The sequence below is a fragment of the Syngnathus typhle genome, linkage group LG4, assembly GCF_033458585.1.
Source record: "Syngnathus typhle isolate RoL2023-S1 ecotype Sweden linkage group LG4, RoL_Styp_1.0, whole genome shotgun sequence".
NCBI classification, from domain to species: domain Eukaryota; kingdom Metazoa; phylum Chordata; class Actinopteri; order Syngnathiformes; family Syngnathidae; genus Syngnathus; species Syngnathus typhle.
Window position 1 is genome coordinate 14,962,204 of NC_083741.1, and position 13,143 is coordinate 14,975,346.

The 13,143-nt window shown below is 40.0% G+C and overlaps 2 protein-coding genes across 3 annotated transcripts; both read left to right on the forward strand.

Annotated features, from left to right (window-relative positions):
- The first annotated feature begins 116 nt into the window (after positions 1 to 116).
- Positions 117 to 7,579, forward strand: rab27a (RAB27A, member RAS oncogene family). Of its 2 annotated transcripts, none has more exons than XM_061275772.1 (6): positions 117 to 323; positions 4,538 to 4,706; positions 5,224 to 5,309; positions 5,407 to 5,510; positions 5,902 to 6,025; positions 6,392 to 7,579. In XM_061275772.1, exons 2-6 carry the CDS (start codon positions 4,554 to 4,556, stop codon positions 6,585 to 6,587), a joined length of 663 nt encoding a protein of 220 aa, XP_061131756.1. In that variant the 5' UTR covers positions 117 to 323; positions 4,538 to 4,553; the 3' UTR covers positions 6,588 to 7,579. The 2 variants fall into 2 exon arrangements, with proteins under 2 accessions (XP_061131756.1, XP_061131757.1); XM_061275773.1 differs by lacking the exon at positions 117 to 323 and adding an exon at positions 1,515 to 1,667.
- Positions 7,580 to 7,811: 232 nt separating this feature from the next.
- Positions 7,812 to 13,138, forward strand: vrk3 (VRK serine/threonine kinase 3). Its single transcript, XM_061275771.1, has 15 exons — positions 7,812 to 7,892; positions 8,622 to 8,821; positions 8,932 to 9,045; positions 9,251 to 9,352; positions 9,432 to 9,581; positions 9,754 to 9,891; positions 9,974 to 10,029; positions 10,216 to 10,282; positions 10,350 to 10,431; positions 10,511 to 10,607; positions 10,687 to 10,779; positions 10,902 to 11,034; positions 11,108 to 11,225; positions 11,326 to 11,384; positions 11,457 to 13,138. The coding sequence occupies exons 1-15, from the start codon at positions 7,873 to 7,875 to the stop codon at positions 11,591 to 11,593; spliced, it is 1,566 nt and encodes a 521-aa protein (XP_061131755.1). The 5' UTR covers positions 7,812 to 7,872; the 3' UTR covers positions 11,594 to 13,138.
- Positions 13,139 to 13,143: the final 5 nt, after the last annotated feature.

Here is a 13,143-nt window from a genome sequence, read left to right on the forward strand (position 1 = left end):
TCTTCGGCCGTCTCAGTTAGTAATGGTTACAAGAAGGCTACCCTGTACTACTGTGTTCATCGGGCATGTTTAGAATCGTTTCCCCAAAGTAGGACGGTGATGAAATTGACAAGTCGGAGCCGGCGGGGAGGAGGAGCTGCTCTTTCTTTCTCAACTCAGTATTTGGCTTCGCCAAATGAACTAGTCGCAGTTAACCAACCTGCATGTCATCCCGTGGCTCATTGGTGACGCGAAAGATAAATTCACTTCATTTCTCCTCGGAAGAGTTAGTCTATTTCTTTATACCTGGCGACCTTGTTTTTCCTTCTTCCAAGCAACACTCGGTAAGTTAAGTCAGTCAGCCATCAGGAAATGTCAGCAAGTAGCATCCGTTTTCGGCTAACATTTCCTTCTGGTACCTTGTAATCTTTCTCCACGATTGTTTGACATTTCTGCAACATAGTAGTACAACTTTGCATGACAGCCACTGTGCACCGGTTGACGTTTGGCACGCCTTGTAATAACACTGAAGCGATCAATTTGAACTAGTTTACTTTTATCGCACAGTTGCTTAGTTTTGCATCACTAGTCTTGTCTTCTCCTTCACTAGTTAGTTATTAAGAGCTCTAGTCAAGCGACAACAAGAAAGACTAATTATAACGTCAAGTTTAAACTTGTTGCATGTCGATGAGTTTTGCCTAACTCGTAACGTTGTTGTCCTTCTTGTATACCGTAGTTGACTTACTATATTAGTGAGGACCAAGACTATACTAGTACATGGACCTTAAAGAGACAGTGTAGAAATATACTAATAACATACGTAATAATAATATTGATTCATTATGAAAAACATGATTCATTTTAATGATATGCAAAAAAAAAGGTGTCCTATTACATCAGCATACTTTTTATTTTTAATATAATCATAGGTCTATTAATGGCTAATATTACATGGATCGTGCTTCACCTTACAGTTGACAAGTGTATTTTACACACTTTATACCATTGAGATGAATATTATTGATCGTAAATAAATGCTGAATTATTCACCAGCTTTCATATCCAGTTTTAGGATCCATGGAAATCTTTGGCATACTTGTAGGATGTAGTTACATGCTACTAGACAAAACGGTGTATTCGTTGGCATCTATGTGCTACTAGTACACTTCGTGAAATGCATACTAGTAGAATTTGATGTCACTCACTAGTAAAACAGTTGTCAATTGGTGTACACTTGTCCTGCTTGTACCCTAAAGTTGTCTTACAAGGAGTGTACTAGTAGAGTAGATGGAGCCAATGTGGTACATCAAGAATCTCAAATAAATGTGTAAACATCTTGCCATTGTGCAGCCACATGAGGACCAGCTGAGGGTCATTACGTGTTCTATTTGTTGCACTTAATTCACTTTAGTGTTAGTTTGATGTGTTTGCGTGTGTGTGCGTGTTAGTGTGTGTGTGTGAGTGTCACAAGCAGTAGTTAGTGCCGCTACGTATTGTGCACATCCGGATTGCATCCTCTGATCTGGAGTCCTGCCCAGGGTGGGTCTTTTACTTCTCCTTGTCGAAATAATTAAAGCTGCTTTTTTTGTCGGCTTGCGTTGTGCTTGAAAAACCGCAGGAAAATCCCTTAAATTTTCTCAGAAGATTTAATTTTTTTTTGTGGAACTACTTAGCCAGCACAAACTCAGGTTAGTACAGCAAAAATGTGGTTCTGTTGAACTGCTGATCCCTCATTAGGTATTACATGAAAAATGGGTGTGGTGGTTAAGGAATGAAATGTATGCCCAAATAGTTCCATACAAACTCCTTTACTGTCTGCTGAATGTTGTTACGTTTTCAACAACCAATTCCCAACTCAATTCTAATCAATGCGATTAAATCGAATGGAAATAAGCCAACAGTTTGCGCATCTTGATTCGATGGTGCAATTCAAATATTGCAATGAGATTGTTTTTCAAAACCGTTGAAGCTTCATAAAGATTGTAATGAAGCACTTGCTTAAGTTGCTCAAGATCTTGTAAACAACAAGAAAACAACGCATTCCATAGTTTTTTTTTATACAAGCCATTGTGTCATGGATTATCCGTGAAATGAATCTTGTGCCATTCCACTAAATGATGCATACCAGGGCATGCTATGACGAACCATGATGTTATCGTGCATTACAGGATTAGATCATTACAATAGTTAAAAGCATCCATTGTGTTTAACAATCTCATTCAGTGTTGTGCAACATATTGCAGGAAATGCGTACGGTATCTCAATGGTGTCTCTACTTTACTACTTGTACTGCAACATACTCATGAACTTTCAAATCAATAAGATGACAACTTGCACATGTCACCTCATGTGTTTGTGGGCAACAGAATAAACAGCAATGGCTGCATCAACACTGGATGTAAAAAGTTTACACACCCCTGTTCAAATGCCAAGATTTTGTGGCATTAAAAGAGAATGCCAAATTGTTTCAAAACTTTAAATGTGACCTATTACCTGCACAACTCAAAAACAGTTAACGAAGGGGGGAAGAAAAAATAAACAACTGAATTAATGCCAACCCTCATATGATTGGGGCATGGCCGTGTTCATAATTAACCAAGCACATTCAATTGGAATGGGAGATGGCGCACAATAACTTTTTGTAGAGCCTCTGATGAACCTCAAATAAAACACTGATGTTTTAAATGGCTTTTTATTTATTGAATTTATTTGTATAACAGAAGCCTGAAGGTTTTTTTCCCCCATTATTTTGAAGTGTTTTTAATTCCCTTGGTTAACGTGAATCCCCCAATTCTTGAAAGTCAAAAGAGTAATATATATAGTATATACACATGCTGACACACATTAGCCCAAAGTCTCAGTAAATCAGAAGCAATGACCAAGCCAATTTTTTTTTTTTCATTTTCTAGGGGCTCGAGTGTGTTTAGAAGTCCTGTCTGACAGGTGGAGTTTCCCAACAGAACGGAAAGTCATACTTGCCTGTTTGCTTCCTTTTGAGCACTGGGGAAAGAATGATAACAAGAGGTTTTTAGGTTGTTATTACCGTGGTAGTTCTGTTAGTGCTATGAACCACTGATGATTGTCTTGTCTAGCTACCTACTGAGTGTGTTAGTTGCAAAAAAATAAAGACAGGAAGCTTTGTTGGACCTTGTAGGAAGTGTTCCAGCAATTTAGTGAGTCTCACAGGACAATAAATAAACAATAATATAAATGAATCAAATTAGAAAAACCTTTTTGGACATTATTCTAAAATGTATATTTGGCACAAAGCCAACACTGGTCATCGCCGAGTGAACACCAATCCACTGAAGCATGAAGCCGTTTCTCCTTCAGCTGGAACAGGGGCCCAAGTCAAGGTGGAAGAAACTATAAACATTCCCAAATACTCAACAGCAGATTGGGTAGGGGGGAAGAAAATCTGTTTCATCGTTATTTGGGTCGAATCGGTTGTAATGGTTTCCAGTACATAAGTAGTGAGTTACAGTTAAGAAGGATCAGTAGCACTTTGGGATTCGAAGCTTTTAGAAATGATGACAAGCTACAGTGTGGTGAAATGTGACTAATTCACCGATTTGCATGCTTAAATATACAACTCACGATAAACTAGTGTATTCCACCAGGCATTCCCCCAATTTTAAAATTAAGTTGTCCATTGAAGCAATCAAGTTGCATTACGGAATTGATTGACAGTTTAAATACATATGTTCTAATAAATGATTCCCTAAGCAACTCAATGACCTAAATAAACCTCGCTTGGATACGGTACAAGTCATTTTAGTGCAGTTTAACAGCAACTCAGATTTAACCGGAGCTCAGGAAATGGCAAACAATTAAATGAATATTTAATCATTGCTTGGTCATTTATCCAAGAAGATTAGAGTACGGTGATTATTTCCTGAACAGAAATATTGTATAATATCGTGTTTTGTGTAATATTGTGTACAGCATTACATATTATAATAAATGTGACAACATAATCCATTTTGCTTTTTTGCCCCCTCAAAGTAGCCTAATGGTGGTCTTAGCCCATGGTCCTTGGCTTGGACAAACATGCTAGTGTTAGCTTTTAGCATCACTCTGAGTGAGTTGATCATGCATAAAAACACCATAAGCCGCTTATGCCTCGACATAAAAGGATCAAGGGGGGGGGGGGGGGGTCCACGGTGGAAGAATGTTAGGCTTGTTTGAATGCTTTTTTCGCACACTGGTCGAAACACGTGCACACTTTCTTTTGGCTGGAATTAGTTGAACATGTGAAGTCGTGCCCTTCATCAAATTATTGTTCATTTTCATCCACTGATTGCCTTTGTTATGCTCTCGTGTTTTAAATCAACGACTTTGTGAAGTTATTTTAAGCATGGCTATTTTTAAGATTAAAAATATATGAAAAAAAAAACATTTATATCCAATGTATGATGCTAAGTACCATGAACTGACTTGACTTTCCTGTATGTACATGATTTATACTTTGTTGTTACCATAGTTTGCCAATAATGTGTTTTTTAATCGTCCTATGTAGTCATCACTGTGTGACAAAATGTTTTTGTGTGTCTTGTAGAAATTCATCTCTCAATATGTCTGATGGGGAATATGATTACCTCATCAAGTTCCTAGCCCTGGGAGACTCGGGTGTGGGAAAGACCAGTTTTCTCTACCAGTACACTGACGGCAAGTTCAACTCCAAGTTTATCACAACAGTGGGAATTGACTTCAGAGAAAAACGAGTGGTAAGCTGCTGCTCATCTTTAGAATTTGAGAGAAAAAAAATACTAGTCCTGCAATGTATCTCATTCAAATCATCTACTTTGAACACGTATTTACTTCCATTTAATCGCTTCTCTTTTTGTTATCAACTTCTGCTTTTGGACCAAGCTGGCCATTATTGAGATCCTCGTCCATTCAGTTCACAACATACATGCTAACATATTGGTTGCAAATGCATACACAGATACTCTAACGTTGCAGTGTAGCAAATTGAGTATATCCCAATACTAAAATCTACTTCCAAGAAATATAACCACAGTGGGAATGCATACCATTTTTTAATACATCGCCTACAGTAAAATAAATGCCATTTATGTAACGAGAACATTTTATGAGCGGCCATGATATTTCCTATAGCCACGGGAATCCGATTGGACATGCATTTCAACGCTCGTGTCAATTGGAGTTGATGACTCGCTCATATTTAATGACAGGAGGCCATACCAGCACTCCAAAAGTGACTTTATGTGTTTTCAACAGATATACGATTCCACTGGTCGTGATGGCTCCTCTGGACGAAAACAGAAGATCCACATGCAGCTGTGGGACACGGCGGGGCAGGAGAGGTAGTCGGGCTTACATTTTGGTTTGAACACTTTCTCAGTCTACTTAATAAATCGTCATTTTGTTTTTGTTGTCGCTCCTCCCCCCTCTTCCTGTCAGATTTCGAAGTTTGACCACGGCTTTCTTTCGGGATGCGATGGGTTTCATTCTCTTGTTTGACCTCACCAATGAGCAAAGTTTTCTCAACGTTCGAAACTGGATGAGTAGGTCCTTTTACTGTTGCACTGCCTATACAATATGAGTGGGGATAACATTAATTACGTATTTCACCATTTTGAATTTCTCAGGGCGTAATGAAGCAACCGCTACAGTGGAGTTGTTGACGTGATACAATTTGGAATTCCCCTAAAACTTTAGAGTTCAATGCTGACATCATTTTTGCGAGTTAACAATTCCACTGTATGAAGAATGAAATTGTATGATCTCAACAGATTGAAGCAGATCTTTCAAGCATAAACATGGATGTATGAAAAATGGATGTACGGATATATTTTAGTTCTATTGTTGCATATTTCTTTCAATTGACAAAGTTGTTATTTATGCTATGCTACAAGTTAGACAAAGTAGGTAGTAAGTGTTTTTTTTTTCTTTCAGGCCAGTTACAGGTTCACGCTTACTGTGAAAATCCAGACGTGATTCTGTGCGGCAACAAATGTGATCTGGCCGATCAGAGAGCCGTGAACGAGGAAGAAGCCCGAGAGCTGGCAGAGAAGTATGGGTAGGTATCACTCGCCCACCAAGCCTCTTCCTGAAATGTTTGTCAAGAAGGCAGTCCCCAACTTGTTTGCCCAAGTCAGTGAGTAGATAGCGTTAGACTAAATTGGCCCTCCTGGAAAAGTCAATATTTGTCCCCATGTGTCAAGTATCTCACTCTAGCTCACCTGCATTGAAAGACAAATAGTGCAATGGATGAGAGCTGCATGCATAGTTTTAAAAGGCTTCTTGAGAAGATTACTAAAGTTATCTAAGAAGGGCAGTGGCATGTATCCCAAACAAATGCTTTTGTATGGATTTTCTCGAATCATCTCCGGGTTATTGTTCATGTTAATCCAGAGTCAACCTTACTTGTTTTACCACCCGAAAGGATCCCTTACTTTGAGACGAGTGCGGCGAGTGGACAGAACGTCAGTCAGGTCGTGGACGTGCTGCTTGACCTCGTCATGAAGAGGATGGAACGATGCGTGGACAAGTCGTGGATTCCGGACGGAACCTTCCGAACAAACGGTCACAACAACGCAGATTTGGCAGAGACCTCGGAAGGAAGCAAATGTTCGTGTTAAGAGTGCGGAGGTGTCAGTGAAATACATAAAATAGGACAGAGTGGAATCTGTTTCAGTTCAAACATACCAAGTGGCTCCCCTGTAAAACTGCTGATTGGTGATATTTTGTTGGGATACCGTGTAGTATGTCGCTTATTGACCTTTCAAGTCATAGATGGACATTTGTTACTTGGGGTGGTGGATATTTATGTACAATATTGCTGAAATGCCCAATTGTGAAGCGAAATTCATTTTCAGGAATATAGATGGTAATTCAGCAAAGTGAGTTGCCATACCACATAGGCCATAAATACACAATTTAAATCTCTACATGTAGTTCCAGCTTATATACTTCGAGGAAAGTTTGTCCTGCTGAATTTCATGTTGCAGTTACAATCTCGCTCAAACCTTTCAGTATTCAGATCGTTTGATATTGAGCATCAACACTTGTGTCATGTTGTTTACTCCTCCACATAAACTCTGTATGTTATCAATTCAGTTAGCTCATTTTGTTGTTATAGTAGACACAAGATACATTTTTAGCATCTCTCAGACTTGGCTAGCCATTTATGTGCAATAACAATTACAGTAGATTGTGGACTTTAATGATTTGCCATTATTGCTGTCCATAACAATAACAAGAAATTTGTCCTGTAAGACATACAGAAACAGAGAAAAATTGCAATGTCAAAAGAAAATTCATATTTTTGTGTACTGACTGTTAAATACGTCTTTCAATCTACGTACAATATACGTACATTTAAAGCAAAATATATGTAACATTCAGCTTTGTTTAAAAAAAATAGAAAATTCATTTTTGCAGACCCTTTGAAAAGCTTATTTTTGCTCTTTCATTTTGAGAAGCAATGCAACTGCATACTTTGCATTTCAAATTATACTTATTTGAGATGTATTTATAGACCATACGTGTGTACTTCTACTCAATGTACATACATTTATGAATCATCTTTACACTTGCAACTGTTTTACAAAAATAAAAATCACAAAAAGTATAGTTAAGGCATGCTTGTTTGGTGTAAAACAGATTGCCCTTCTACTGATTTAAGTAATGAAAATACAAACAGAATTTGTGCCTTTCACATTATAAAATTTGTTAATTTTTTTTTAGAAAATATATAACGCTTTGTCCTTTTTAATAAATTGAACATGAAAAACAAGTATTTTAAATGAATTATTCAAATCGTACGTCCAACGGCCCGCTTGCAGTTCTCTTACATTCCCATAGGGGCAGCCTTGCTACACAATCATTCTAGCGAAGGAGAAAATTGTAAACAACTAGCTGATCATGGAGCGAGGATTGGAAAGGTTGCTTTGAAATCCATCTGGTTTTATACTTTTTTTTAAATTATAGATACAAGCTTCATCTCTTGTAGATGCTAACTACGCTAAAAGCGTCGACACATTTCAAAAGATAGAAAGTTATATATTTTCGCGTAGCTCACTTGGCTCGTAATCTTGTTTACAGCGACGGACATGTTTATGATCGCTGTTGTTTGCATTATTTGTTATTTCAAGCTGGTTGTGGTTTTGATGTGCTATATGTTGATTGTCCTTTCACAATAACCGAACGGGATTTATCATGTGCACTCACTGTAAATAACTGGCATGTCCATACTGTTTGTTAGCTAATCTGGGTTTGTAATAATAGCCTTGATATACAGTAGCTCTCAGACGTGACCTTCTCATTGTACAATACTGAATAAATGCCACTTCGCTACAATGCAATCACTAATCAAACCTGTTTAAGTAAATTTAATGTCGCTTCAAAATAACCGCACACACGCAGCTATTAACATATCAACCGCTGGCAACCAACCATGTGACTCATTGGCGTTACAATGACTCAAGAATGTGGACCTTGAAAATGGTTATGATATTAAAAAAAAAAAAGCTTTCCAAATGCATGCATATGGTCCTGGTCATTTGGCACGCCTTGAGTTAGGTTGCAGAGCTGTGTTATTTTCACTTGATTCCAAACCATTTTATTCCTCAGCTACATTGCATGCTCATGTATCTCTGTATGTTCTCTTGCAGAACGACGTTCCGATTCTGCCCTCAGTGCGGCGCAAAGCTACAGTCTGGTTTTAAATTTTGTCCTTCATGTGGGGAGAAAATTCCTTGTGCCAGCGATGCAGCACCACTTGAGGCAGTCAAACCATCTCCAAATTTCTCTCCCCCTAACGGGGATGAAGCCATTAGCCAAGCGTCCAACATGTGTTACGAGGCTACAGACGGTAGGATTAACTGCGCACCCAAGATGAGAATTTCTCTTTCGCAAAAGTAAAATGGTTTCATTGAGGGGGACAATTTACACCAAGCCATCGACATCTTTCTTCTTCTACAGTGCACGAAAGTGTCCTTTCTCCACGCCCTGCGCTACGTAAGACTCGTAACGCCCTCCGCCTGGACAGGGAAGTCCATTTAAATGTAAAAGAAGATCCACCTCCAGTGGCACAAGGTAATAATTACCCAGTTATAATGGTGTTTCTTTTTTTTTTTTATGTGTTATCTTTTTTTTTTTTTTTAAATCACGTCTCAGCTTCTTTATTCATGTACTTATGCATCATCAAATTACTTAGGCTATTACGGTTCTAGGCTAACGATATCACATTTATACAGATGAATAAAATTGTGATTTCCACTGGTATTTTTCTTTTTAATAGAAACCAACGCGTCTTCACCAAAGCAAACTCCAGTCAAACGTGTAAAGAAGTCAGCAGCTGCTGAGGCCTCCCCCCCACCCATCTTGAAATCCCCCAGACCTGGTAAGCTCGAAAGACAAAAAATAAACAATTCATTTTCTATGGTAGACGGCCACATCTCATCTATCAACGTTACCCACAGGAAGGGGCAGAGGAACGCCTTTGCAGCCTGCGGAAGAAGGGGAGATGACAAATGTAACCATGAGGACCGCTGCGGAATCCACTGTGGACGGCCCGTCGCGGACAGTCTTTTCTCCACTTTCCTCGCCAACCTCTAAATCTCCGTCCAAAGGTGAACAATACACGCGCAATGTCCACAGCAGCCTTTTTGGGTGGCCATAGTTGTGGCACTGTCCAAGCCAGATACAGTACACGTATATTCGTATACGTGCCAAATAAGAACTATCAGAACGTTTGCCGTTCTCTCGTTTCATCCGAATGGATGGATGTGCTCGTCTGCGCAGGCAGAGGACAGAACAAAGCCAAGAAGGCGGCCGCCGTGGAGCGACTGGAGGACGGCGAGGAGCTAACGGACACCACGGGCAGGAAGTGGACGCTGGTCAAGCTGCTCAGTCAGATCCCAACAGAGCTCCTGTATGAAGGTAACATTGCACTTGTCATGTCTGCCAGGCCATGAAGGCAAATTCCGGCTGTGCCAACTGTACCATGTGCATTTTTTCTCAGTTCTGCCCAAAGGCTCATGGACCTCCTCAAAGCAATCCGCTTATATCCTTAAATTGGTGAGTAGAATATTTCGTTTTGAAACAAAACTCAGCCGGCGCCGCACACTTGGCCACTGACCCTCACACACATCATGAACTCGCTGCAATTTAAGAACTGTGGAAATATTTTGAGACGCCGCAACTTTTCTGCAACCACAACGATATCCAAGTCTTTGAGTAAAGAGCTGAGCGTCTGAATTCCAGGGTGCCGTACGAGGAAGAATCTACAAGGAGCAGAACTTCCTGCAGAGGGCTGCAAAGCCTTCATCTGGTGAGCATTTGATTTTATAAGTTGTTAGTGTGTCAATTAAAGTAAAATTCTTGTGCTTTCCCTGTAGTGGCCAAGTGGATCAAACAACACGACTTGGACTTCCTAGGAATTCCTTCCTGCGTCAGCTTCGGTCACACAGATTCTTACAGGTGCGCCGATCAACTTTGCAACCAGGCTCTCGCATTCCGTTTGCAGAGAGTGGCTAACCATTTTTGTCCTCATTTTTAGGTTCTTGGTTTTTCCCGCCATGGGCCAGTCGCTTCACTCTATCATGGACAACAATCGTCTTCCCGAGAAGACGGTCATCCATCTTGCCTGCAGAATAGTGAGCGAGCATCCTTTGCCCTGTTTGTCCCCCTCGCCCTTGACGCTTGAAGCCGACGTGTTGTGCGTCCCTTTTGCAGTTGGATGTACTGCACTACATCCATTACAACGAGTACGTGCACGCGGACATCAACGCTGAAAACATCTACATCCAAGCGGGATACCCCACGCAGGTCTGGAGAACGCTTGCTAAGACTGGCTTCTGTGTGGAGCACCCACCGCGGTGTGTGTGTGTGCTTCTGTCTTGCATTTGCATACGTCTATGTGTCTTGTATTTTTGTGTTTGTGCCTTCAGATATTTTTAGTGGGATACTATCACACCTCGCGCTACTGTCCCGGTGGACGCCACGTGGTATATCGCCAAGGCATCCAAGAGCCACACGAAGGATCGCTGGAATTCATCAGCATTGATTCTCATGCCGGAGCAGGTGAGTTCACATGCTACTTACTTTGTGTTTAAAGCTTAAGAAGCAGCGCTTAATTCAAGATGTGTTCTTTTAGCGCCATCACGGCGCAGTGACCTGCAGTCTCTGGCCTACTGCATGCTGCAGTGGCACACGGGCACGCTGCCGTGGAGCGGTCTCACTGATCCCGACCAGGTTTCTTGCCTCAAACAGAGGTGAGCCTTTGGTATTTGGAACTGTTCTTAATTTTTGGCCTGCATGTTTTGTACTGTGGTTACGGTGTATTCTCTCATACTATACGTGTTGTTATTTCAGATACTTAGACGACGTTCCAGCACTGTTGAGTTACTGTTTCGGAAGGAATAAGGTTTCAAGTAAGTACATATTTATAATGATCACAGCAAGAAAGTGATTAAAAGCTTGCACCTTCATGTTTTGTTACTTAGGTACATTTCAGAGCTACGTGAGCTCAGTGGCCGATCTGCAGTACACGGAGCAGCCGGACTACTCGGAACTGAAAGCCAGGCTCGCCATAGCTTTGTCGCATATGGGGGGCTCAGTGGAAAAACCCCTCACTTTTTAGCAAAGGATGTAAAGGAGGACACAATGTGAATTGCAAATATTTCAAAATGCCGTGAAGACTGACTGCAGATATAAAATAAGGGTATTAATTCTCACTTCAATGTTTATTTTTATAGTTTTTATTGATTTAATACAGCTGCTAGTGAAACTAGTGTCATGATTGGATGTATAGTTAAATTGCAGCCTTTTACCTTAAAGCAGGGTTCGGGAACCTTTTTGGCGGATATAAATGCCTATTTTATAAAAATAGTCATACCATTAAAAAAGGATGGGCTAACTACAATTGGATGAATGTATTTTAATTAAGACCAAGGATTTTTTGAGCGTACTAATGTATTCTTTTTTTTTTAAAAAAATTATAATGAAGCTTAGAAAAAAATACTCACCATTAATGAGACTTCTGGGGCTGCATTGTTTTGTTGTCCGGTTGATATGCGGTGAGGTTGAGCTTCATGCAGGCGTTGAGGCTCTCATCAGTCATAATGGCCCGATCGTGAACGGTTCTTCCTGACAGGCATGTCTTTTATCCCTTTGGGTATCTTTTCTTTATCTGTGAAGTCGTCAAAAAGTTCATTAGCCACATCAAGCATAAATGTTGAAATACTCGCCATGAGTGAATGGCTTTCCGTTCCTCACAATTGCTAATGCGCCAGCAAAACGAGCTGAATTAAAGTCACCTTGTTTGGTCCGTACACAGAGTTGCTGTTGACTAGCTTGGTATTTGTTGCAAATGTAGCATGTCGTGTCTCAAAATTGCGCTTGATATTGGAGCGTTTCATTGATGCAATTTTGTCATTGCATATGAGGCACGTTGCAAAGCCTCCTCTCTTCACAAAATGCGAATTCTTCGGTCCACTCACTCTGAAAAGTTCGGTAATCGTCGTCTTTTTGACTCTTCGACAACTTTCTTGCTAGCCTGGCACACACTAGCTAGCTAGCTGACATTTTCAATAAAGCGGCCCCGTATTGTCCAATAAAAATCGCGCTTTTTTTGTCCGACCTGGCGACACCGAAGGGCAGCTGAGATTGGTTGATATGACGCAACCGTGGATTTCAGACGTGATCATATTTTATATTTTGAAAACTAATTTAATATTTTTATTTCAGTAGATCTATTTTTTACTTTGATAATGGAACAAAATTATTTACGACTTCAAACAAATGTCAGATTTGTCCGCGAGCCAGACGCACTCACCAAAAGAGCCATAGGTTCCTGAGCCCTGCTTTAAAGTATATGCAGGAATATGCTCATATATTTCATATTCATATTGAAATATGGTGTCTGCATATAACATGACAGGCAAGTTTTTTTTTTTTTTAAATTGGATCTTTCTCAGCTGTTGTTTTTTACAGAATGTGTTATTTAATTTAAATTGTGATTTTAATGCTCTTTGTAGTTTGCATATTCACATTTGATGCACTGGTTTTGATAGTTTGCCTTTTTTTCTTAAATGTTGCGTTGTCTACAAACGTTTCCCTGGAACCAACCACGGATTGACCATCTTGCAACAACAATTCAACGAAAATAAACATGTTTTTTTGCAAACCGTC

What these genes read in the sequence shown, in the direction of transcription:
- rab27a (XM_061275772.1), top strand. Translation starts at nt 4,554, where the DNA reads ATGTCTGATGGGGAATATGATTACCTCATCAAGTTCCTAGCCCTGGGA. An exon ending in CAACGTTCGAAACTGGATGA is followed by an intron (nt 5,511 to 5,901) that starts GTAGGTCCTTTT and finishes TTTTTCTTTCAG; the next exon opens with GCCAGTTACAGGTTCACGCT. An exon ending in GAGCTGGCAGAGAAGTATGG is followed by an intron (nt 6,026 to 6,391) that starts GTAGGTATCACT and finishes ACCACCCGAAAG; the next exon opens with GATCCCTTACTTTGAGACGA.
- vrk3 (XM_061275771.1), top strand. Translation starts at nt 7,873, where the DNA reads ATGGAGCGAGGATTGGAAAG. An exon ending in CTCTAAATCTCCGTCCAAAG is followed by an intron (nt 9,582 to 9,753) that starts GTGAACAATACA and finishes TCGTCTGCGCAG; the next exon opens with GCAGAGGACAGAACAAAGCC. An exon ending in TCCATCTTGCCTGCAGAATA is followed by an intron (nt 10,608 to 10,686) that starts GTGAGCGAGCAT and finishes TCCCTTTTGCAG; the next exon opens with TTGGATGTACTGCACTACAT.